Source organism: Miniopterus natalensis, chromosome 1 (assembly GCF_054644295.1).
Source record: "Miniopterus natalensis isolate mMinNat1 chromosome 1, mMinNat1.hap1, whole genome shotgun sequence".
NCBI lineage: Eukaryota > Metazoa > Chordata > Mammalia > Chiroptera > Miniopteridae > Miniopterus > Miniopterus natalensis.
In genome coordinates, this window is record NC_142081.1 from 66109773 (window position 1) to 66135959 (window position 26187).

Genomic DNA, 26187 nt, shown 5'->3' on the forward strand with positions numbered 1-26187 from the left:
AATTTTCTTTTTTACTACTCTCTTTGCTTCTTGTATCCCCAGTACCAACATATTTTGCCTCCTTATCAGGCTCCTCTATCTGACAAGTATGGAAAATTGTTAATTCTATGTTAGAATTTTGAATTTAAAGCTAGAATGGGTAATCAACATCATTTGTTCTAATCACCTCAGTTGTACATGCTAAAAGCCAGGAATTGAAGGGTGACTGGAATTTATCCAGAAGCACACGGCCAAAAATCACCAGAGATAGTCAGGCACCAAAAACTGTCTCTGGTTCTTATGTCAGTGCCCTTGTACCTTCAAGTCAATTTTGTATTTGAATTTCTGCTCATATTTCATTCACTCTTTTAACTTTTTCCTATAGGTATATTTGAAGAGAGACTGTTATACCTCCCATTTGTATTCTCCTTAGCACTTAACACTTTTTTATCAATTCTGAACCCTTTCCTAATTTCTACCGCTATCACACATTTCCTTGTTCAGGGCCCACCAAAGCCAAATTTTAAACCATTGCGTTAATTATGAAAAAAATGTTTAAAATTCATTATTAACAGTATTTTTTGGTCTACTGTGGGGTTCAGAGAGATCTTTGATTATATTCTGTTTTGTAGGCTTGAAGTTCCTCCCAAATGCTTACAATTAATAATATTCCCTTTTTTTGTGGGAAACAATGTGATTGGTGAATTGTGTATTCTGCTTAAGTAAGTCATGCTGAGCTCATTGTGCTTCTCCCAGAAAAATAAATTTAAAATATTTCAATAAACATAAAAATAAAATATTTATAAAATATGTGTGCAGGGTTTTGTTTTCCAGAAACTGTGCAGTGTATGTCTAGGTATAGTCCTAAGTGGTTTACCTTGAATTGTATGGAGCAGATATTCTCATTATCCCCATTTTAGAGAGGAGGGATTGGGGCACAAAGATGTTAGATGCCCTCAAGGCCACAATCTCCCAAAACTGAATCAGAAAGAACCAGAAAATCTGAATAGACAGATTACATCTAATAAAATTGAAGTAGTAATTAAAAAACTCTCAACAAACAAAAGTCCTGGACCGGGTGGCTTCACAGGTGAATTTTACCAAACATTTAAAGAAGAACTAACACCCGTATCCTTCTCAAACTATTCAAAAAAAATTCAAGAGGAGGGAATTTGTACACTGGAAACTTATATAACTGTATTAACCAATGTCACCACAATAAATTCAATAAAAAATGTCCTCAAGGTCTATTGAGTAATAAGCCTGGGCTCAAAGTGTTGCAGTTTGGATCCAGGGCCTGTTAGTTTAACCCCTGCACTATGGGTCTCTGGTAATAAATAATAGAATAACTCATTTAATTAAAAACAATTCCTACTTGTGGGTCTTCCTCACAAACAGGGGCCCCATCACTCGCAAATGGAGAAGACATAGGCTGGCTTACAAATAGTTAAGCGTGTGATGCTGTGAGTGAGTGGCCGTGGCGTTAAGCTTTACTCAGAGGCTGCCTTGAAGAGCAGTGGTCCAGGAAAAGCCATCTAATGGAAAGAGCCCCAGGGAATACCTTTAGTTGTACTCTTTTTTTGGAAGGAAAGATGGCTTGTGGCACAAATCTTACTAATTTGTGGGCAGGCCTAGTGGTTGGTTCAGCTGTTCGGAGCCTAAAAAAGAACAAACTCATACAGTATCATAGTTCTGGGGAGAGGTATGCAGCTGGACTTCTCAGAAAAGCACAGAGAATGACAGCATTTATGCTCATGTAAAAGCCTATTAGATGTCCAGCCGGTGTGGCTCAGTGGTTGAGCATTGGCCCATGCACCAAGGAGTCCTGGTTTGATTCCCGGTCAGGGCACATGCCTGGGTTGCAGCTGGATTCCCGGGTGAGGGCCGTGCAGGAGGCAACCAATGGATGTTCTCTCTCATCGATGTTTCTCTCCCTTTCCCTTCCTCTCTCTCTAAAACAATCAGTAAAACATATTTTAAGAAGAAGTATTAGAGGTTATTCACTCACTGTACGGGAACAAAAACACTTGCCCCTGTGGATGTCAGTCAGCCTCTTTCCCCAGCTGTTCTAGAACTGCTTAACTGGCACTAAACGTGGCCATAGTAGCATAGTTGACACCTCTGCATGAAACCAACAACAAGAATTTCCCCTCACTGAGGCTGATCTGCTTATAGTCACCCCCGAGTGCCTAAGCTTTGCAATAGCAAAGCGAATGGACAGCACCCTGTGTGGTGCCATATCTCACTCCGCTCTGAGAGGACTAGCTGTCTACCTGGGGCAGAAAAAATAGAATGAAACCCTTCTTCTATGAAATGGGGAGATGCTTATCCTCATAGGGATATTTATATCTACATTTGTTTATCTCTAAGCTCACTCCATAGGGATAAATATTATATATATAAATACAACTTACAAATACTTATTTTTATATATATATACTTATTGTAAATATATATACAAAGCATATGTAAATATAAAAATATTACTATTCACATATTAAAAACACTATATGTTTATAATATACATGTAAAATATGTAATAATATATAATATGCTTATATAAATTTATTTATTTATTTATTTATTTATTTATTTATTTATTTATTTACTTTAGGCACTGCTTTGCCTTTCCCACCCACAGTGCTGCTCTCAGCACTACCATTTATTGAATCATAGAATATCGTTACTGCTTTATCTGTTGCTACGATGTGACATATAATACTATATCTGGACATATCGTAATAGAAAATGAAGTGTGACCATGGGCTTACACCCATGGCATTCACTGGACTTGTGCTCCAACGCCCAGAAACAACTGGTTTGATAGAGTAGTGGAATGGCCTAGAGAATGCTCAGCTTTTGTACCAAGTGGGAGGTGAACAGCTTGCAAGATTAGGATGCTGTCTATTTGATGTACTACGTATCTTAAACCAGTGGCCAATATACACATTGCTATCTGCCTTAAAGATGGAATAGATGAAGCCAAGGAAAAAGTCACTCTAAAAATAGGACCAAATAAGACCAATAATAAACGGTAGTGCTGAGAGCAGCACTGTGAATTTGTGTTTCCTATTATTCTTGGGAACTTTAGTTTAGTAGGTTCGGAGGTCCTAAGGCCTCAGGGAAGAATGTTTCCAAAGGGAACAGAGCTGAGTCTAGTCTTTGACCTCTTTGGGCTCCTTGAATCACTGAACCAGCAGAGAGAAAAGGACCTGACCCTGACATCTGTGGGAAGTGAGGGAAAAGATGGAAGTCCATGTGTGGCTCAGTTGGCTGCAGCAGCATCCAGTGCCCCGGGAGGTCGCAGGTTCCATTTCTGGTCAGGGCACATGCCTAGGTCGCAGGTTCGACCCTGGCGGGGCACGTTTGGGAGGCAACCAAATGATGTTTCTCTCAAATTTGGGGAAGTTCTTAAAGAAATTAAAAAAAAACCTTCCTGGGTTTTTGGGGACCAGAACCTGATTTAGAAGGATGGGCATAAGCTCCAGGTAGACATGTCTCTTTGGTTCCTCGAAATCTTCACACCATGGTGAAAGGCATGACTGGGAAGGAGCCAATTTTAGGTCTTCTGTAAGATAAACACCAGGACAAGGGGTTCTCTTATTTGGGTCTAGGAACAGTATTCATTGCTGGGGTGACAGATCCCAATTACCAGGGAAAATTCGGTTCCTATTCCACAATGGGGACAAGCCCAGAACTCAGGGGCTTTATTGGAGTGCTGCTCAGTGATCCTTTGCCCAGTGGAAAATAGTGGCATCCCATTAAACAGAGGATCATCTCAAGACTATTAATCTATAGGAATAAATTTTTGTTCACCCCACCAGGTAGAGTACCCTGTCCAGCCTAAGTATTGATGATAGAAGGTAAGATGAAATGAGGGAAATTCCATTACCAAAATAGATCTACTGAACAGCTATACAAAAGGGGATTTTGATAGCTATGTTTTATATTATCATTTTCCCCCTTTTCCCTTACATAATTCATATGACATACACTGGGGGAGACTAACATTTTGGCTTTAGATCACTCTGCAATACTTTAATAGCTAATTATTCTATGATGCTCAAGTTCTTCTATCCTGATATTATCTTTCCTGCCCTATTTGTTCCCCGGATAAAAGACTTTGTGCCTTTATTAAGCTCTTTTCCAGTTTCTTAATTTAAGTGTGCCATTTAAAAATTTTTTTTGTCCTAGCAGGATCTGGACTGATACAGGCATACAAAATTGAAAGTCAAAATTGTTGTTTTCTCACCTACCAATCCCACTGTCTTGAAGTACTTATCAAAAAAAGTTTATTGTCTATTTGTTCAGATATGGATATGTGTTTATATGCATGATAACATACTATACATGCTACTTTGCTACCCAGAATTTCATTCAACAGTGTGTTTTAGACTATACAGAGTTTGAACTTGATTTTCAGTGGCTTCAGGGAATTTGACTGTATGGATGTATTATAACCAATTTATCATGAATTGTTATGTTTTAATTGTTTCATTCAATTTTAAACTCTATATACTTTATTCACTGGAATAAACTTCTTATAGCTAAATCTTTGTGCACATCCATTACTCAAAATATGATTGTATAAAAATGAAATCTGTGTACATTTTTCTACCACTGAAACTATACTAAAAAATTAAGCACATTGGCTTTTTTTGGAGATTAACAATATGATTACAGTTCATTTTTTGAGTTAATATTTGCCAATTTTCAGAGATTAATTTTAGTGGTAACCACTAATATTTATAATTTTTCCAGCAAAATAGCATGGAGCCTTTAAACAAAAATATTCTACTCTTGTTTCCCTCTTCCTCTCTGGTGTCTTATTAGTTTTTAGATTCTTTGGTTGCTCTGGTCAAACCAAGTAGTTCTCTAGGGACAAAGTCCCTTGGTCCATAAGCTCCTTCTAAACTCACTCTTTTGCAGTATCACTTGGTCACTGTCTTGAGCTGTAATCAGCTTCATTTGTTCTTACGGCAGGATTTTAGATGGCACTTTGTGTTAGAGAACACAGGAAAATCTCAGACTCCTGGAAGATGCTGTTCTCTTCAAACAGGTAAAATGAAGGATGGAAATAAATTTAACAATTCAAAGAGTGGCTTTATTTCAGACGTAATTTTGTCTTTGGAATTGCTAAGAATATGAGCCATATACTCAAGTGCTTGAGCGCTATCCTAAAGCAAAGTAGATAGTGCCCAGGATATAAAACTGAATAGTATAAAAACATAATTTAGAAAAGTTTATTGAAATATCAGAGAAGATTAGCTGACCTTGACATTTAGTTAGAATCACACTGTGCCTCAGGTAATGTGAAAGACATTAGAAAAAGTCAAGTGGTTTTGCAATATTCTAGATTCAGCATAGGTTGCAATTAATCACTCTAATCATGATGCTGATTAAATGAATGATTCTCGCCCTCTGCCACTTTGATAAACAGGCAAGAAAAATTGATGATACACACAGATTTTTAAAAAAAGGTGATTATATTTTTCTCTACATTAGCTTTTTAAGAGAGATGGGTATAAAATGATCATCTTCTGTGAAAAGGGAAGCAAATTTATTAGGAATTTGTCAAGTTTACAAAATAAAAGAATATTTTATAGACACCTTAATGGAAATAAAAGACATGGAGACCAAAAAATCCAAAGCAGAATGAATAATTTCCAATGTAATGCCATTTTAAAATATGGTGTGAAAAAATTTAAAAATAAACTACCAGGGGATTGAACTAGTTTCCCTGGTCTCTTATGTGGTTTAGAATTAGAATGTTTTATATTAATTTTATCTCTAAGCTGTAAGTAGTATGAAGAAAGGCTTAGAGAAGGTTGAGAAATTTTTTGGATGGAAGGGAGTGAGAAAGAGATCCTAATAAGTAATATAAAAGGTAGTGAATTTGTTAAATCTTGCAAACAGAAAGCTAAGGTTGACTTAATTTGTTGCATTTATGTACATAAAGGATTTTTGAAAAGGACACAGAATTATTTATATTTCCCACAGTTATAAAAAGTAAAAGTAGAGGTGGTCTTAAATTAGAGGAGGTAGAATTTTACTTGGATATAAGGAAGGTGTTTTGTGACATTTTAAATATGAAAATGCAGAAAGTTTGAGCTGAGGGAGATGTTAAACCCACAATGCCTTTATTTATTTATTTATTTATTTATTTATTTATTTATTTATTTATTTATTTATTTATTATTTATTTTTTGTTCAAAATATTACAGTTTTATGTGACTGGAGCCAGGATTTAGTAGTCTAGAACCAAAAATCAAAAGAATTTGGAGTTGAATTCCTATTTCCCACCTAGATCAACCTTGTATCTCATGAAGGAAGAACATCATAGTATCAACCCTGGGAGGAAGCAAAGAGGTATTAAATGCAGAGAAAACCTGGTGGTTATACTAGTAATTATAAATACTAGTAATAATAAAGCAAGACATCATAGGTGTGGTAAATAAGTAATATTTAAGATGAAAATGTTCTCAGAGGTGAGGAGTAGGAAAGAAGAGAAGAAGGGTCTGTCAGATAAAGTTTATAGGCTTGAAAGGGAATGCAATAGTAATTAACTCCTTGTGACTGGGCCGTATATTAGTTTTGAGACAAAAAGCAAAAGGTTTAAGGTTGAATTCCTGTTACTTATGTTGACTATCTTGTATCATGAGTGATATCACAGCATCAACTCTGGGAAGAAGCAGAGACGACTTTGAAGTGGAGCACAACTCCACATAAAAGCCACCAAGTTCTCTGTGATTACATTTCAGAGGCCCTGGGCACATTAGGTCTTTTAATACTAGAGAAAGGCTTTCATAACTTCAATCTTTACCTAATTTATTACATGATTATCACAATTTACATTTTCAGGTAGCAATGCTGACAAAGCCGATGGATGGAGCGAATTACTCTGTGGTGTCAGAGTTTGTGTTCCTGGGACTCACAGATTCCTGGGAGCTCCAACTTCTCCTCTTTGTGTTCTCTTCCACATTTTATGTGGGAAGCATGTTGGGAAACTCCCTCATTATGCTCACTGTAACTTCTGACCCTCACTTACACTCCCCCATGTACTTTCTCTTGGCCAACCTCTCCTTCATTGATCTGGGAGTTTCTTCTGTCACTTCTCCCAAGATGATTTATGATCTTTTCAGAAAGCGTAAAGTCATTTCCTTTAGCGGTTGCATGACTCAAGTCTTCTTCATCCATGTCATTGGTGGTGTGGAGATGGTGCTGCTCATAGCCATGGCCTTTGACAGATACGTTGCCATATGTAAGCCTCTCCACTACCTGACCATCATGAGCCCAAGAATGTGCATTTTCTTTTTAGTGGCTGCCTGGACGACTGGCCTTATCCACTCCGTGGTTCAATTGGCTTTTGTGGTAAAATTACCCTTCTGTGGTCCTAATGTTCTGGATAGCTTTTACTGTGACCTTCCTCGGTTCATCAAACTTGCCTGCACAGACACCTACCAGCTAGAGCTCATGGTCACAGCCAACAGTGGCTTCATCTCTGTTGGCTCCTTCTTCATACTGATCATTTCCTATATCATCATCATTCTCACTGTTCAGAAACACTCTTCAGCTGGTTCATCCAAGGCTCTGTCCACACTGTTAGCTCACATCACTGTGGTAGTCTTGTTCTTTGGTCCTTTGATATTTGTCTACATGTGGCCATCTCCCTCCACACACCTGGATAAGTTTTTGGCCATCTTTGATGCAGTTCTCACTCCCTTCCTGAATCCTATCATTTACACATTCAGAAATCAAGAAATGAAGGTGGCAATGAGGAGAGTATGCAGACAGCTAGTGAATTACAGGAAGATCTCTTAAGTTACGCCTGAATTGCAAAGAGCCCTCGCTGATTACTGATGTTCATTATTGATGGTCAAACTCAGAGAGTTCTACTTTAATTTTATTGTTCACACTGATATTGAATCCCTTTTGTTTCTCAGAAGGGAGGGACATTCACTTAAAAAAAAAATAAAAAAAAATATATATATCTTTATTGATTTTAGAGAGAGGAAGGGAGGGAGAGAGAGAGAGTTGAAACATCAATGATGAGAGAGTCATTGATGAGCTGCCTCCTGCACGCCCCTCACCGGGGATTGAGCCCGCAACCCAGGCATGTGCCCTGAAGAGGAATTGAACCGCGATCTCCTGGATCCCAGGTTGATGCTCAACTGCTGAGCCATGCCTGGTTGGGAGGGACATTCACTTTTGAAAAGAGTTACATAAAGTATTTGTAAACCAAATATTTTAATAATCTTGACCCTAAATTTCTAAGGAATAATATTTATATGAAGTAATTTTTGTAAACACACAAGAGGGAAGACTTCAGTAAGATCCTCAGAACATGAAGAAGTATCTTCCAACCCACCCTAATTCAGCATGACTTCATCTTAAATTGATTATATCTGCAACTGCAGTAAGACTGTATTCCCAAGTGTGGTCATATTCACAGGTATTGAGGGTTACGATTTTAACATATTTAGTTGGTGGACACAAATCAATGCATAAGAGTAGTGTAGAGAACAGGAATGGTTGTAGCATAGTTACCTCTTAATCAGAGTGCAAATATATTTAAAATAAACAGTAGAGGAACTCTAGCTCTTTCATAGGCAATTAACTATATTTTTTAAATAATAGAGAAATATAAAGTCAGTATAAGACCAAAAAGTTATTTTTGTAAACTAAAGAATATCTGCTAACTCAGAAGATTACACAGAAGGTAAAGAATAGCATTTACTTGAAGGCCTGGGTTGGAAAAGAAACTGGGTGGAGGTGGACAATGGGGGAAAAAAGGGGGACATCTGTAATACTGTCAACAATAAAGATAAAAAATACTGAGCACAAAAAAAAAAGAAAAAAAATGATATTTACTTCCTTTAGTCAAGAGCAGAATAAATACATCAAAATAAATTTGTTATGTCATTCAAACAGAGAAAAAACCCAGTTTTAGTCTTGCTTCAATATAGAGCTTGGTGGTAAAACATTTCTAAGTTTTTAAAAAGAAACCCATCAAAGCTGAGCTGTGCAAATGTTTCCAAAATATTAACATATATCATTTGTTTTCAGATACCAAAGCAAACAGAATTTGCTTCCTGAACCTTCTACAGCTTTCTATTTTCATTGGGTTTGTTTTTAACAATCCTCTTTCAGATGCTGGAACTAGACATTCTATCTTAGGATGAAGCTATCCTTTTTTTCCTCTTGATAAACAAAATTAGATCCTATTACCTTGCATAGTCAATCTTAACTTTTGACTATAATTCTAGTACAGTCTCCATCACCTATTTTATGACTTTAACCAAAGTAACTAACTTACTTCACAGACCAGTACTCTGACAGTGGTTTAAGTGGTTAAAACTGATTTTAATTACGAACTATTGTAACAGGAGAAAAGAGACCTCAGTATAGAACTGGCTCAATTCCCAATACAATTAGAATAAGTGGGGATTTATAGCCAAAGAGGAGATAGAAAAAAGGTGTTGGTGGATGGAAAATTGCTAAGAGGAGACATGAAGGATAGAGAGAATGCTTGCTAAAATGACCTAACAGAATTCTTCCTGAGGGCAGGCCAAGTGATCAGATATCAAGGGTGGGGCTTTAGAAATTTTATTGGATATTAAAAGTGAGGTATTTTCTCTAAACTGACAGCAGCATTATTGCTAAAAGTGAGCTATGCAGTCCAGCAACAATGGGCCCCAGGTTGAGGCCTAGTGGACAAGTGGGCTCAGAGGAACCTGACTAAAGTTTGGTCAAGGAGAAGAGAGTCTTTGTCAACCTAAAGGTGGGTAACTGAGAACTGTCTGTCATAATGATTTCAGTAGACTAACAAAGCTCAGGAAGACTCAAAATATAACTCTTACCGCCACAAACACCCTACGTATGCATTCTTAAAGGTAGTAAACGTTCTTAGAATAGCAAAAACAAACACATTTACTAACATGATCCAAAGATATAGACACTCTATAAAGGTATAAGTAAAGACACACACACACACCATGACTGATGTTTTAATAATCAGTCTTATTTAAAAATTATCCAATGAATTTCCACTAAACAGTTTACTAACACTAAACCAAAATCTTAAAATAACTAAGGATCTCAGAAGTTATATTTCAGTGGACTCACTATAAAACTGTCAAAATGATAATTCCAGTTGTTTGAATACACAATTTTTTTTGTAATTTTGAATACTTTCTTTATACTCCATTCTGATAAGATCAGGGAGAAGATCTATGGCTATTTTATAAAAAAAAGTTACCAAATCAGTCTGTTGTCCAAGAATTAATTTTGATTATTTGAATTTGAATTTTCATATAAAAATGCCAAAGAACTTACATACATATATGCATAATCCATGGACAGACAATAGTGTGGTGAAGGCCTGGGGACCAAGTGGGAGCAGGGTGGAGGGGGTCAATGGGGGAAAAAAGAGGGACATCTGTAATACTTTCAACAATAAAGATAAATTTTAAAAAATGCTGTGAGCCTTAATTTACATGAGATTTTTTTCTCTAAAAAATGGCATATATAAAACAGTGGAAATTCCATTTTCTTTATTTTTTAGGAATTTGCAGAATATTAGGTTCAAGTCAGTACTTACTAATCTCCATCAAGCAATACTAATAGAACTCCTTTAAGAGACTTTATATTTAATTTATTAATATGTCTTTGAATTAGGAAAAGATTTCACTTTCGTACAATGGAAGAAAAACCTCCTAGATTATAGAAACACAGTCACACATAAAAATATTAAGGTCAGTTACAGAACTTCAGTTACTGATCAAGACTCGGACTTACCAAAAATTAAAAGTATAGTTAGATACACAAAATCTCACATTGGATCTCTAATGGGACCTCTACTTCCAATGGAAACAAGACTAACATAGAAAAGATGTAAACAGACAAAAAGATTGGAAAAAACAAAAGCCAACTAACAAACCAAAATTTCTATCATCTGTCATCTGATAGAGAATAGGTTCCACCATTGAGAATAATAATGATTAGATCACAAAACCAAATTCACCATCTTTGTTGCTACTACTGAGGAATAAACTATCAGCCCTGTGTAAACCAGGATTGGAAACAAACAGCCGAAACCCAGAAACAAACAAGTCTACAGTGATTTTTCTTTAATTATTTTTCTTTTAATTTTATTTTGTATTGGCTTCAGGTGTACAGCTTAGTGGTTGGACAATTATATACTTTACATAGTGTTTCCCTCAGTGTTTCCAGTGCCCCAACTGACACCGTATCACAATATTATTGACTGTTATCACAATATTATTGACTGTATTCCCTAGGCTTTACTTACATCCCTGTGACTATTTTGTGATACCACTTTGTACTTCTTAATCCCTTCGCCTCTTTCACCCAGTCCCCTAAACCCCCTCCTCCTGGCAATCACTAGTTCACTTTCTATTTCTGTGAGCCCGTTTTAATTTTGTTTGTTCATTTATTTTGTTCTTTAGATTCCACATATAAGTAAAATCATATGGTATTTGTCTTTCTCTGGCTGGCTCATCTCACTGAGCATAATACCCTCTAGGTCCATTCATGCTGTTGCAACTGGTAAGATTTCATTCTTTTTTTAATGGCTGAGTAATATTCATTGTAGATATGTACCACAGCTTTTTTTTACCCACTTGCCTATTGAAGGGCACTTGGGCTACTTCCATATCTTGGCTATTTTAAATAACACTGCAATGACTATAGGGGTGCATATATTCTTTCAAATTTAGTGTTTTGGGTTACTTTGGATAAGTCCCCAGAAGTGGAATTGCTGGGTCATAAGGCAGCTCCATTTTTAATTTTTTGAGGAAACTATACTGTTTACCACAGTGGCTGCACCAGTCTGCATTCCCACCAGCAGTGTACTAGGGGTCCCCTTTGTCCACATCCTGGTCAACACTTGTTGTTTGTGGATTTATTGATGATACCTTTCTGACAGGTGTGAGGTGGTGTCTCATTGTGGTTTTAATTTGCATTTCTCTGACAAATAGTGATGTTGAGCATCTTTTTATATGTCTATTGATCGGTTTCCTGTATGTCGTCTTTGGAGAAGTAGCTATTCAGGTCCTCTGCCCATTTTTTTAATTGGATTGTTTGTCTTCCTGGTGTTGAGTAGTATGAGTTCTTAATAAATTTTAGATATTAGCCCCTTATCAGATGTATCCTTGGTGAATATGTTCTCCCATTCAGTGGGTTGTCTTTTCATTTTGTTGATGGTTTTCTTTGCTGTGCAAAAACTTTTTGTTTGCTGCAGTCCCATTTGTTTATTTTTTCTTTTGTTTCCCTTGCTTGAGGAGATAAGCCAGAAAAAATATCGCTATGAGAAATATCCATGATTTTATTGCCTTTGTTTTCTTCTAGGATTTTTATGGTTTTGAGTCCTACATTTAAGTCTTTAATCCATTTTGAGTTTATCCTTGCATATAGTGTAAGAAGGTGGTCTAGTTTCGTTTTAGGTGGTCTAGTTTTGTTTTAAAAGCATCATTTTTTATAAAGTAAATCTTTCATTGGTTTTATTTTTATGCACATTTTCTTGCTGGGTTTGCTTGGATGGGGATCCTGAAAGTGACAAAAAGATATGGAAGAATTGATATGCACTGGGGCCAATACTCAGAGGTTTCTGGAAAAGGAGAGCTTTGAGTAGGTTTTGAAGGGTAAAAAATGCACAACTGCCTCCTGCCTCCAGGCCTGACCTGCTGTTCCTTTTCCTAGAAGGGTCCTCAATGCCTCTTTGCCATGCTGGCTCCTTCTCACCCTTCAGACCTCAGCTGCCTTGACCACCTAACATGAATAAACAGTTCACCCTGTTACTCTCTCCCATGCCATTGTCTTTAAATATGAAAGATATTCAAGCAATTTCTCCTACTTTTTCAGCATTATGTGTGCTTAGGCTGATTGAAATTTATAGTAAAATCCACTTGATTTTGTTTAAATGTCTTCACACTCCCGGGATATTCTATCTCATTTTAAACCACCAATCAGTGAGTCAGAATTGACAGGTAAAATTGCCAAAGGTGATGCTCTTAAAACACCCAGTCTCAGTTTTGTTTCATCTCCAGTGACTAATTATAATATTTTTCTTTCAATTGTTCTAACCAAATCAATTGGGTTCCAGGGAGAATTCCCTTGACCACATGAGCTAAGTTAGAAAATCCAGGTCTCTGAGCAGCACCTGGTCACTATTCTCCAGTGCTGTTAATTAATTGCCTTTTAAAATTCTTTTGGCTTTTTATATCATAGTATTGGTACAAGCAGAAGCTCAGTTAGCAACGTATTCTAGTCCCCTGAAGATGCTGTGGCCTGAGAACAGGTAGGTGGGAAGATGGAAAGTCAAGACAAGAACAGGAAAAAAATTAGACTTAATATATTCCATTCAGTTTCAGAAAAACTGCCTTAGTTGTAGAATCTCTGTGTGCAGATATCAATCAAATTTTGGCTGTGGTTAGGTAGGTTATAATGTAGGGAAAAGGAATCACGTGAGGGAGTATATAATGGGTTATAGATTGTGGAGGAAGGCAAATAACTAACTTTGACTTTACCTTGGTACTAGAAATGTGTCTTAGGTTTCCAGGGTAAAACTAAAGTTACGGAAGAGAGTCAGGGTCAGCACAATGTAATGTCTTTAGCACAGGCAAGGAATTTGGCAGTTCAAATGATGACTTAGAAAAAGATGTATTCACTTTTTATTCCATTAACCTTTTTGAAGGATGTGAAAGACTTGTCATTTCTTATTGCTTAAACATTGGGGACATTAGTATCTTATTTCCAAGATGTATTGCTTGGGTGCCTAGAAAAAGCCTAATTCTACCTGTCAAATTAGGGAGTACATTAGGTATATGGCTAGTGTGTGTGTGTGTGTGTGTGTGTGTGTGTGTGTGTGTGTCTAGAGATAATTAATTCTTCCATAAAATTTACATTTTTATGAAGTGTGGCCATTATTAGCTCAGAGTGTTTCTAAAAATTACTTATTAGCAACTGTTTAGAAATCTTTCTTCCTTTGCTTTTCTGTCATCCATCCTTTATCTGTCCATTTGTTCAGTATCTTTTCCTCTCTCAATCTGGTTCCGCTTCCATCTATCCATCCATTCATCCATCCACTTGCTCTTTCACCCATCGAACAAATACTAATTAGCGGTACACCATGTGATGGGGATGGTGCCAGGGAACCTGGGGGAATAGAATAATATATAAGACTTTGACTTTTCCCTGAAGATACTTATATTTTAATGCAGGGCTTCTCAGCCTTGGCACTATTGACATTTGGGGTTGGATAATTCTTTGTTGCTGGGGCTACACTGTTATCCTGAGCACTGTAAGATGTTTAGTAGCATCCCTGACCTCTACCCATTAGATTCCAGTAACAACTCTGATCCTCCCAGTTGTGACAACCAAAAATGTTTCCAGACATTGCCAAGTGTCCCCTGTGGGGAAGTAAAGCATCCTGAGTAAGAACACTGGTTTAATGAGAGAAACTAAAATGGGTATATTTCCCTTCATTTGATAAGTCCTATAAGAAAGGTGCACATATGGGGGATGCATTATGGATATATTCTGTCTTTGCTCCCACCTTTGATCATTCTAATATACTTCTGCAAAGTAGTTCTTGGTTCATTCCCAAAAGGAGATCATATATATCAGGAAATTATTCATTAAAACTCATGATTGGCTTCTGCACTGTAGTGACTTTTGCTGTTTCATCTGATAGATCATCATCCAGGTCAATTATTCAGCCAAATGGTTAATTAGACTTTATTGTTGCTTTTTCTTCCATGTAGTTTCTGTTGAAATGACTTGTAGAGATATTTAACATAAAGGCTATTTTTAAGAAAGTAGTTATTAAATACTAAACTATTAAAAAGGAGCCAGTATGTAGATCAGGATGCAAAGAACTGGAAATTTGTAATCAACAAAAAAATTTTTTTGGGGGGGGCAATGTGTATTTTTTAAAATAAAATTTTTTGATTTACTTTTAATTGAGGTTATTATTACTTCTACATTAGTAATTTTTCAAGCACAGATCTTTAGTAGTTTATGCCCCAAACAAAGGTTGGCAATAGTTAAACAATATTCCATTAGATCTTACTGGGTGTGAGATGTTTGTACTGACTTGCTCATACAGTAGTTAACATAGGTCCTTTATCATTACATATCCTTTGCTTACATTATTTCATTCATTGACACTCCAGTGCTGTTCTCTCAAATTCTAGATTGAAACATATCTTGCTTCAGGTTTTGGAGAGAGTATTGATGGAATGTCATGGTTAATTATGTGCTTTTAATTCTAACATTCAAGGAATCATTTGAATATTGCTTCAAATGCTTTCCTGTTCATTTGGTCTTATAAAACTTTGACTTTAGGAATTCTTTACCTATTGGCCATGAATAGAATTGGGAGGAGTTTGCAGTTTCCTTCTTGCTGAGGCTCTGATCATTAGTAGGTGTCAATGACAACAGAGTTTTACTATACTATTGACAATTATTAGCTCTTTATTTTCAGAATTAAATATTTTTCAGTTTTAATTTACCCTGGTTGTATACCTATAAAGAGAGGCTTAGGAGGATTAAATTTTTCTCTGCCTAACTTTTTAGACAAGCAGAGGAAACTTCTTAAATAGCTGTACAACTGACTCTTGGCTGTAATATTTCAATTTTCATCTTTGGCGTGTGCAGTTGAGTACATACAGATTTCTATCACAGTTCTAGATGTCTTGGCAGAGTAAATGCACATGACTCAGAAAGAGAATGGCTTCCTTGTGCCATCTGCCATTCATTGTAGTAGAAGTGGCTAATATATTCTTTAGGAGCTTGATCTGCATCTTTGCCCAAATGCAATCTGGTCTGCCCTTGATAAGTTGGCCAGTGTAGCCAACCATAGCAGAGGCACATTTTGTCTTTTGGTACATGCAGGTCTGACAGTAACTGAGTTGAGATTTTTATGGCTAAATGTAGAAGCTAATATTCTGTAGGTCTAGTATTTTGCTCTTCATTTGCATTTTTGGATGTGTGTTGGGTTGATAATTTGGTCACATGGTATAGAGAGGTCAGTGACTTAGCTTTAAAAAACTAAAGAATATTTTGTTCTCTTCACTCAAAAATTCCTACTGGATTATAACATTTCAGCCTGTACTGCTCTTGTGATATCGAGTTCCATAGCTTTCTACTTGCTGTGTTAGAGATGACTTCTTTTTATTTCCCACAGATTTTCTTCTTAAAGTTTTAAATGCCTCCTTATTCTAGTGTCCTTATTAAATTTAGTGGCTAAATATATATTTACTAGTACCTTTCATAATTTTTGTTTATTTTCTTATGAAAACTCTGCAATGACATGCACTATTTTACAGTCCCTAAAAGGTGAGGGGTATTTATAGCCCTGTACATTTCACCATGCATCATCTCAGTACATCCAGAAGATGACCACCTCTCACTACCTTTACCTTTATCACCTTACCTCTAACCCGCCATCATTTCTTGCTTGGATTATTGCAGTAATAATCCTGGCTCTATCCTTGAGACTCTAAAGTGTATTCACAATGCAGCAGCCAGTGTGATCTCTTAGCAACGTAAGCCAGATTTTCTTGTTCCCCTGTTCAAACTCCAGTTGCTTGTCTCATTCAGAACAATAACCAAAGTCCTATGGCTTATAAGGCCCTACTACATACACCACTCCCCTTGCCCGGCCCCCAAAAAACTCAGGTTCAGACCAAGTGAACTCACTTTACTCTTGCTGTTATTCCTACCTGGAATCTCCCCACCCCCAAACCTTCATGGTTTGCTCATTCACTTTCTTTAATTTTCTGATCAGTCAAATTATCAGCAAAATGTTTCCTATCAGTTCTATTTTATAAAAGCACCCCCATATTGCCCTATTCCCCTTCCTTGCCTAATTTTTCTCCAGAGTGAAATCATCAACTGACACCTATATATCTTTTTGTGTATTTGTTTTTTAATTGTCTTTTTTCCCCTGCCAAAACGTAGATCCACGAGGACAGGTACTTTTGTGTATTTTGTTCTAGGCTATATTCCTAGTGCTTAGACTACTTCCTGGGATGTAGTAGCTGCTTGATAAATGTTTGTTGAAGGAAATGAGTTAATAGATAAGACCTACTTCAGTCCAATCATTCATTTATTTAAAATCTTTTTCTCACGCCCAGTCGGGCGTGGCTCAATGATTGAGCATCGACTTAGGAACCAGGAGATCTCAGTTCTATTCCCAGTCAGGGCACATGCCTGGGTTGTGGGCTTGATCCCCAGTGGGCAGGGGGAGGAGGGTGCAGGAGGCAACTGACTGATCAATGACGACTCTCTCATCATTGATGTTTCTCTCTCTCTCTCCCTCTCCCTTCCTCTCTAAAGAAAAAAAATCTTTTTCTCACTACCTAATATTTGCAAGATACCGTATGGGATGAAAAATTATAGGCACAATGATTTATAACCTTGAACAGTTTATAATCATATGGAAGAAATAGACATGTGACCAATTCTAAATACATTAAGTAAATGTGGATGTATAGGTGGGCCATGAGGAAGGTTAGACAGATGAGGTACCATTTGATTTAGTTATTAATGAATTAATCATATTTTAGGAAGTATAAAGTAGGATGATTTCTTGCTTGAGGAACAAAATCAGAGTCACAGGACCTTACCAGTCTCTTTGTCATGTAATAGTCCTCTTTTGCTTATCTAGTTTGGTTATTACTCCTCTAGGGAGAGAACAGTTAACACTGATCAAACTGATAAAGCAATTTAGTATCGAATGCCCTTTGTTTATGGTTTCATCAGGTGCATCCATGGACACCAGTCCACCAGATCACTCCCCGTTCCTTGTGCTAGCAAGACCACCTGACAACTCTACTACTGTCATATGTCATGACAGCAACAGTGGCCAACAGGAGGTTATTTGATTTTTGTGAAATGCTCAGGTATTATTTGACTTCCAAAATTTATATACTTTTCCATAGAGGGTATTAATATAATAGTATTAATTTGAGTTGTATCATTTTCTTCCTTTAGGTAACAGGAGAGTGCACCTACCAATTGAGTCAATGAATGGAGCCAATCATTCTGTGGTGTCTGAGTTTGTGCTCCTGGGACTCTCCAACTCCTGGGAGATCCAGCTTCTTCTTTTTTTCTTTTCTTGTCTTTTTTATATGTCTAGTATGATGGCAAACCTCCTCATAATGGTCACCGTGACTTCCGATCCTTATTTACACTCTCCTATGTATTTTCTATTGGCCAACCTCTCCGTAATTGACATGATATTTTGCTCTATTGCAGCACCCAAGATGATTTGTGATCTTTTCAGGAAGCAGGAAGTCATCTCCTTTGGGGGCTGTGTAGCTCAGATCTTCTTTAGCCATGCTGTTGGAGGCACTGAGATGGTGCTGCTCATCGCCATGGCCTTTGACAGATATGTGGCCATCTGTAAGCCCCTCCACTACCTGACCATCATGAGCCCACGAATGTGTGTTTTGATTTTAGTGGTTGCCTGGACCACTGGTCTCATTCACTCTTCGGCCCAGTTGGCATTTGTGGTAAATTTGCCCTTCTGTGGCCCTAATGTAGTAGACAGCTTTTACTGTGACATACCCCGGATCATCAAACTGGCTTGCACAGACACCCATAAGCTGGAGGTCATGGTCACTGCTAACAGTGGGTTCATTTCCCTGGGTGCTTTCTTCTTGCTTCTTCTCTCTTACATCTTCCTCCTGGCCACTCTTCAGAAACACCCCTCAGGTGGTTCAGCCAAGGCTCTTTCCACACTGTCAGCTCATGTTATTGTGGTGGTTTTGTTCTTTGGGCCACTGATTTTTTTCTATATGTGGCCCTCTCCTGCAACACATCTGGATAAATTTCTAGCCATATTTGATGCAGTTTTAACGCCATTTCTAAACCCAGTCATTTATACATTCAGAAACAGAGAGATGAAGATGGCAATGAGAAGAGTGTTCCGTCAGACCATGGGGTTTAGAAAAAATCACTAAGTGGCTTTATTGAAACACTGAAGTTCCAAGTGATACTCATAAATTTTCTGTGCCTAATAGTCAACCTTAATGAAGAATGAATCATCTTTCTTAGGTCTGGTTCTTTTGTTTGCAACACGTTCCTTTGAGTCTTCATTTTGCTGACGGGCAGTGGTGGTTTCTGTGCATCAGATAAAACAGCGAACTCTACCAGTCTTTTTTAAAAAATATATCTTTAGCCTGGCTGGGCGTGGCTCAGTGGTTGAGCATCGACCTAGGATCCAGGCGATCCGGGTTCCATTCCCGGTCAGGGCACATGCCTGGGTTGTGAGCTCAATCCCCAGTCCGGGGCGTGCAGGAGGCAGCCAATTAATGACTCTCTCATCATGGATGTTTCTCTCTCTCTCTCTCTACCTTCCTCTCTCTGAAGTCAATAAAGATATATTAAAAATAAATAAAATAAAATAAATCTTTATTGATTTCAGAGAGAGGAAAGGAGAGGGAGAGAGAGATAGAAACATCCATGATGAGAGAGTTATTGACCAAGCTCACAACCCAGGCATGTGCCCTGACAGGGAATCGAACCCGGATCACCTGGATCCTAGGTCGATGCTCAACCACTGAGCCACACCCAGCCTGGCTCTACCAGTCTTGAAGAAGTGACTTCATGTAGGAGATAAACCTTATTGTTCAACCCTGCCCTAGCTCTTGGTTGCTTCCCATACTTTTGCAATTGTCCTAACAAACAGCCAATTATATTTTGAGTGGCTCCCAGTGGTTGAGGGTGTGCCAAGACCTGTCAGTGTCCCAGAAGGAGAGGATCTCAGGCAGCACCTAGATTCAGGCTGATGGAAAGACAGACCTTCAGGCAGCAGCTTTTAAAGTATGCAAATATATGCAGCCTTGTGGGACCTCAAGCGTAAGCTCTGCTGATCACCAGTGCCAGGCGATCCCCTGGACGGCGTTTGCAAAAATTGGGGTTTCAGATGAGTATATAAGCTTCTGCCTGGGAGATAATGGTGAGCTGAGTGAAGCAGAGGGAGAGCGCAGAGGTGGTTTGTGCCCGCCTCTATTCCCTGAGAGCAAGTCTGTCCCTGCGCCCCTACATCTGGGTCAACCTGAAGCCTGCCCCTCAGGCCAAAGCTCCAGGACAGGCAAATAGGCCTCTGTCACAGAAAGACTGGGGTGTGTTTCAGCCTGCTATCTGTGCTGTGCACTGGGGGTGGTCGTCTGCCAAGAACTGTCTCTCTGATTTTTACAGTCTGCTGGGATCCAGGAATGCCAGACCCCTGGCCACCAGCATCAGGTGTTCAAGGGGCATTCCCTGGGTGGCAGCCACAAACCCAGGGTACCAGACACTCATGTAAAAGCTCTCTGTGGGGAAATACTAATGCTCTAGAGTGGTGATTTTCAACCTTTTTATCTCATGGCACACATAAACTAATTACCAAACTGCAGCACACACACACACACACACACACACACACACAATATATATATATATTGCTGATCTGACCAAAAAAAGGGTATAATTTTGATTCATTCACACCAGATGGCTATTGTTGTGTTGGCTGTTGTCATTTTTTAAAATTTGATAATCTAAGGGAAAAGAGGTCAGTGTCCCTGACTAAATATTCAGGTATTGCATGCTTTAAAAATCCTTGTGGCCCAGCTGGAGTTGGCTCAGTGGTTGAGCATTGACCTATGAACTAGGAGGTCACGGTTGGATTCCCTCAGGGCACATGCCGGGGTTGCAGACTCGATCCCTGGTAGGGAGCATGCAGGAGGCAGCCGATCAGTGATTTTCTTTCATCATTGATGTTTCTATCTCTCTCTCCCTCTCCCTTGCTCTCTCTGAAATCAATTAAAAAAAACATTAAAAAAAATTTCTTGTGGCACATGGGTTGAAAATCACTGCTCCAGAGCTTGGCAGAGGGAGAGAGAGAAGATGGTGCTGGCCAGTCTGTCTGGAAAGTGCTCCAGTGGGCCCTCAAATGTGTGCCAGATAGGATGCCTGCCCCTCAGGCTAATACTCCAAGACAAGCAAAAATCAAAGGCGCTTCTCCCCAACAGTCCAGAAAGCCCTTGATCGCTGCTTTCACGCTGGGCCCTGGGGCAGGTGAGTCCTGAGCCTGAAAAGCAGTTTCTCAGATGGTGATAGCCTTGATGGTTTTGTGGATGAGAGCCCTATTGGTTTTCAAGCTAGATGTCTTGGGAGCTTGTCTCAGGTGCAGGTCTTAAAAGCTGGGGTGCTTGTGGGGTTCAAACCCTTTCCTCACCAGGGAGAAGCTCCAGGTTTTGGTTCCTCCCCACTGTGGGTCGCTGTGCCTGGTGTGGGGTTTATGGCGAGATTGTGTTCCAGCCTCTCCTACCTGCTAAGATGTGGGCCTTCTCTCCCTGGCTCCACGTGTAGGAATCATTTAGCCAGTTTTTAGGGTTTTTTAAAGAGGAAGTTGTTCCACATGTATCTGTAGATTTGGTGTGTTCACGGGAGAAGGTGAGTTCAGGGCCCTCTTAGGTCGCCCTCGTGAACCAGAACCAGGGCTACCTACTGAGGGTTCACGGACCCTCACCACCCATGCACTTGTCTATTTTGTTTTTACTGAAGAAAGAGTGACATTCTTTCCTGATTAGGAAGAGACACTTTTATATTAAAGGTATTGAAATCAAAGATTATATTAACCCTTCTGTTTCAGTTCCCAAATTACTGTGCCAATAATACCTTTCACACATGTTAAATAATGATGTAAATAAGTGTTTTTCAGGAGAACCATGCTATTATTTTCAAGTTATTCTGCCCTATAATTGGTACATTTGTTAAAACCATGCTTCATTATCTGTTTGTATTCCATAGCTCCCTTTTCACTTTTTCTGCTTTGCTATTTCAGCCTTTTGGTTACGGTCAAAAAGGAGCAATTATCTTTACGATCTGTTGTTACTTACACATTCTAATTCACAAATCTTGCTTTCATACTTTTTTCCATAGATTGAAGAATGTTCTTGATTTTATTTTTAGTCAAGTAAATCAGGAGTTAGCAAACTTTTTCTGTAAAGGGCCAGATTATTTTTCAGATTGGTTGCAGATCTCCATTGCAACCACTCAATTCTGCTGTTGTAGTATTGAAATAGCCATAGACAATACATAAATGAATAGACTTTGTTGAGTTCCAATAAAACTTTATTTACAAAAACAGGAGGCAGGCCAGATTTGGAATGCTCAACATATAGATTTCCTTATTCACCCAAATATCATAGTCTTTCTGTTAAAATAAGAATCTAAAATAAAAGACACTATAACATCGCACAAAATTTGCAGTTAAAATTCAGAGATTCTGGTCCCAATAGCACCAACTTACTTGCTGTGTTATCTAAATTACTTAACCTCTCTGAATTTCAGTTTCTTCAAAAGCTGCAATACAACTCCCAGATTATGGTTATGACTAAATCAGATGCTATTTGAAAAGGCTTTATCCATTTCACAACTAGCCCGGGTTCCTTTTCTGGGCTGTTACCATTTGCTTGGCTGTTACCAGTTTAAAAATAAAATCTATTTTATGTTCTAATACATATTACACTTATCTTCTACTTTGTACTCCCCTCACCCCATAGAAATGTCTTGTGATATATTGCCATTATCTTGTCTTTTTATAGTATTGTGGTATATACTTTTATTGCTTTGTGTCACCTGTCAAGCTTTGTTTTTCAGTTCATTGGTAAAAATGTCAAATATTTACAGAATACGTACTATGTGTCAGGCACTGCTCTTAGCTTTACTTGTATTAATTCATTTAATCCTCATAGCAATCCTTGAGATCGATACTATTAACATCCCATTTTACAGAGTGGGAGATGGAGCACACAGATGTTAAATTACTTGTCTAATATTAGTAAATGGTATATTTGAGTTTAATTCTGGGCAGTCTGGTTCCGGAGGCTGGATTTTTAATCATTATTTTATTTGTCTTCTAAGAATATCATCTGATCTTTTTCTAATGTCACCTTCACTTTTATTTTTAAAAATAAATATATATGCATTTATTAAAATTAGAATTTATGAATATATACTTTTCAACCTTTTTCTTACTAAATATTATGACTATTTTTTCAAGGAATACTGGCTCCTATCAGCCATGATCAGGGAGGGGCCAACGTCTGTCACATCATATTGCTGTTGTATCTTTGATTCTGATCCCACTGGGCTGGGGCTTTGTTATCACGTAGCTCCAAGTTTTGTAGCCCAGGTGTCAGGTTCCCTCTCCCTGAGCCTCAGGTCCAGCATTTCTAGTTCCATATTGTTGTCAGATTCCTGTGCACGGACCCACACACCTGCAAGTCACCCATCTCTGCCCAGAGAACAGCAGGACTTGGGGAGCCCTCTGCCCACACCACCAGGTGCATCTACTCAGCTCACACCCTCCCTTTTTGACGATCCCTGCTCAAGTGTTTCTTTACCACAGTGTTTTTCCCACCTGACCACCTGATGTAAAATGAAAAACAACTTTCCCCAATCCCTGCTCTGGCAACCCTTGTCAGTGTTACTACAGTTAAAATTTTACATACACGTATCAAAACCTAACATAGAATTTACATATGTACCTAAGTTTCTATATATTTAACTGTATTTGTGTAACTATGTATCTATTCATCTATCTCTATCATCTATCATCTATCTATCTATCTATCTATCTATCTATCTATCTATCTATCTATCTATCTATCTATCTATCATCTATTATCTATCTATCTATCTATCTATCTATCTATCTATCTATCTATCTATCATCTATCATCATCTATCATCTATCATCTATCAATCATCTATCTATCTATCTATCTATCTATCTATCTATCTATCTATCTATATCTATCAATCATCTATCTATTATCTATCTATCTATCTATCTATCTATCTATCTATCTATCTATCTATCTATCATCTATCTATCTATCTATCTATCTATCTATCTATCTAATCTATCATCTATCTATCTATCATCTATCTATCATCTATCATCTTGTTATGTCCGAGAATCAGATCCCCTATGCGGCAGAAAGACAATCACTCCAGAGCTGATAATGTAACAGCAAAAGGGACTTTTATTCCAGCTAGCTGGGGTTCAGTTGTATCCAACGTAGTGGAATTCTGACTCGAACCCCGATCCAAATTTACAACAGGCTTATATAGGGTTACAGTGAGCAAGCAATCATTGTCCTTGCAAGGGTTGTAAATTCTTTAGGAAGGGTGGGCTCAGGATGTTTCTCAACCACAGGCGCCTGAAGCTTGAGTGCACCTGGTATTTGTCAAACCCACCGATTTAAGTTAATTCCTGGAACTGCCTCCACCGTCTGCAGTTTACTGAGTCAGTCATGTATGCCTTTTGTCCTGTCCCGGGGCCTAGGGGCCTGCCTCTGTCTCGGTGGGTCCTCACAGTATGTGCAGAAATTGAGCCTCAATCCTTATCTTACATCTTACACTCAAAACGGATCCTAGACCTATATATAAAATCTAAAATGTTGAAACTTCTAGAAGAAAATATTGAACATTTTGCGACCTATGACCCAGCAATTCCACTTCTGGGAATATGTACAAAGAAACCTGAAACACTAATTCAAAAGAATATACGCACCCCTATGCTCATTGCAGCGTTACTTACAATAGCCAAGATTTGGAAGCAGCCCAGTGCCCACTGGTAGATGAGGGGTTAAAAAAGCTGTGGGACATTCACACAGCGGAATACTACGCAGACCTAAAGAGGATGTGTTACCTTTTGCGACAGCATAATTGGTCCTGGAGAGTATTATGCTAAGTGAAATAAGCTAGTCAGAGAAAGACAAGTATCATATGATTTCACTTATATGTGGAATCTAATCAACACAATAAAGTAACAAACATAGTGGAGACAGACTCATAGACACGGAGGATAGACGGACAGCTGTCAGAGGGGAGGGTTTGGGGCTAGAATTAGGCAAAGAAGAATAATGAAAGACTCACGGACACAGACAGCAGTATGACGATTGCCAGAGGGAAGGAGGGCGGGGGAGGCAGAAGAGGTAAAGGGGGGATCGACGGTGACGGAAGGAGACTTGACTTGGGGTGGCGAACACACAATACAATATACAGGTGATGTGTTTTAGAATTGTACACCTGAACCCTAAGTCATTTTATTAACCACTGTCACCCAATAAATTTAATCAAAAACCAGTTCTAAAATGGCAAAAGAACTCATTGTCATAAGAAAACCAAATGCTTTTCTTTCTCCTCATTAATAACTTCCCCGCTTAGCTACACTGGGAAAACCTAAAGGGCCATAGGCCGCGATTCCCTAGGCCAAGTGATCTCACAACCTCAGATCTCTGCAGCCTCCTTTGGCCGTTACCCCCTGGGGCTGTAATTAGCTGCTGCTCTGATTGTTTTATACAGCTCTTTGTGTTCGTCTGGAATGATCCTGCATAGGATTCAGTCCATTCTGGAAGAACCATATCTTTCTGAATCTTTACTAATGCTGTTCTCTTAGTTCCCTGGCAAAATAGGTAGGTGGGAAGGTCTGAAATAAAATCTATAGTGAATAAATCAGCTAGCCAAGGTTCCTATGTTCTGGGAACACAAAAATTAAGCTTTTCTCAGCTTCTGTGATGTCAGCTTTCCATGTGGCAGGTTGCTGCTGGCACTAGAGAAGAAGGGTGGAGCAGGAGTCAGGCCCATGAACCGGTCACTTGCGTGATCAGTTGAGGGCATGAGTAGGGGGAAGTGTACATTTTGCCCTCAAAGAATGAGAATAAAACTGTAGAAGAATGTCAGGGAAGACTCAGAGTTTAGTTATGACTATTTTTCTTCCTTTCCAAATTTCCCAACTGTTTGACCTCTTTTTTAATTTTTGTTTTTTGGGTTTCGTGTGCCCTCCTTTCAGCCTGTGGTTTATGGTCAGTCTGGCCACCTGGTGGGTCTATCCAGTGCCTAGAAACCTTTCATCCTTTTGTAACCTTCTGCCTCACCTTCCACCGGCTTCTCAGCCCTCGTCGTCATCAGGGTTATAGCTCTTTTAGGCTGATGTCAAGCTGTGGAGCCTTGCTGGTGTGGGTTGGAACAGAGTGGCATGTAGGTGCTCTGGAAACTTTGTCATCCAGCCTCTAATGGGGGTTTTTCATTAATTCATTCTTTGGTAGCTCTATCATATTTATTATATTATTCATTCATCAATGAGCCCGTTTGATATGTATAATGTGTGTTCATGATATACCA

At 38.4% G+C, this 26187-nt stretch overlaps 2 protein-coding genes across 2 annotated transcripts; both read left to right on the forward strand.

Moving 5' to 3' along the window:
• Positions 1-6846: 6846 nt before the first annotated feature.
• Positions 6847-7800, forward strand: LOC107527024 (olfactory receptor 4F3/4F16/4F29-like). The gene has a single exon (XM_016199640.2). It carries the CDS (start codon positions 6847-6849, stop codon positions 7798-7800), a length of 954 nt encoding a protein of 317 aa, XP_016055126.2.
• A 10229-nt stretch (positions 7801-18029) lies between these two features.
• Positions 18030-18968, forward strand: LOC107527026 (olfactory receptor 4F15-like). Its single transcript, XM_016199641.2, has one exon. The coding sequence runs from the start codon at positions 18030-18032 to the stop codon at positions 18966-18968; it is 939 nt and encodes a 312-aa protein (XP_016055127.2).
• Positions 18969-26187: the final 7219 nt, after the last annotated feature.

What these genes read in the sequence shown, in the direction of transcription:
- LOC107527026 (XM_016199641.2), top strand. Translation starts at nt 18,030, where the DNA reads ATGAATGGAGCCAATCATTCTGTGGTGTCTGAGTTTGTGCTCCTGGGA.
- LOC107527024 (XM_016199640.2), top strand. Translation starts at nt 6,847, where the DNA reads ATGCTGACAAAGCCGATGGATGGAGCGAATTACTCTGTGGTGTCAGAG.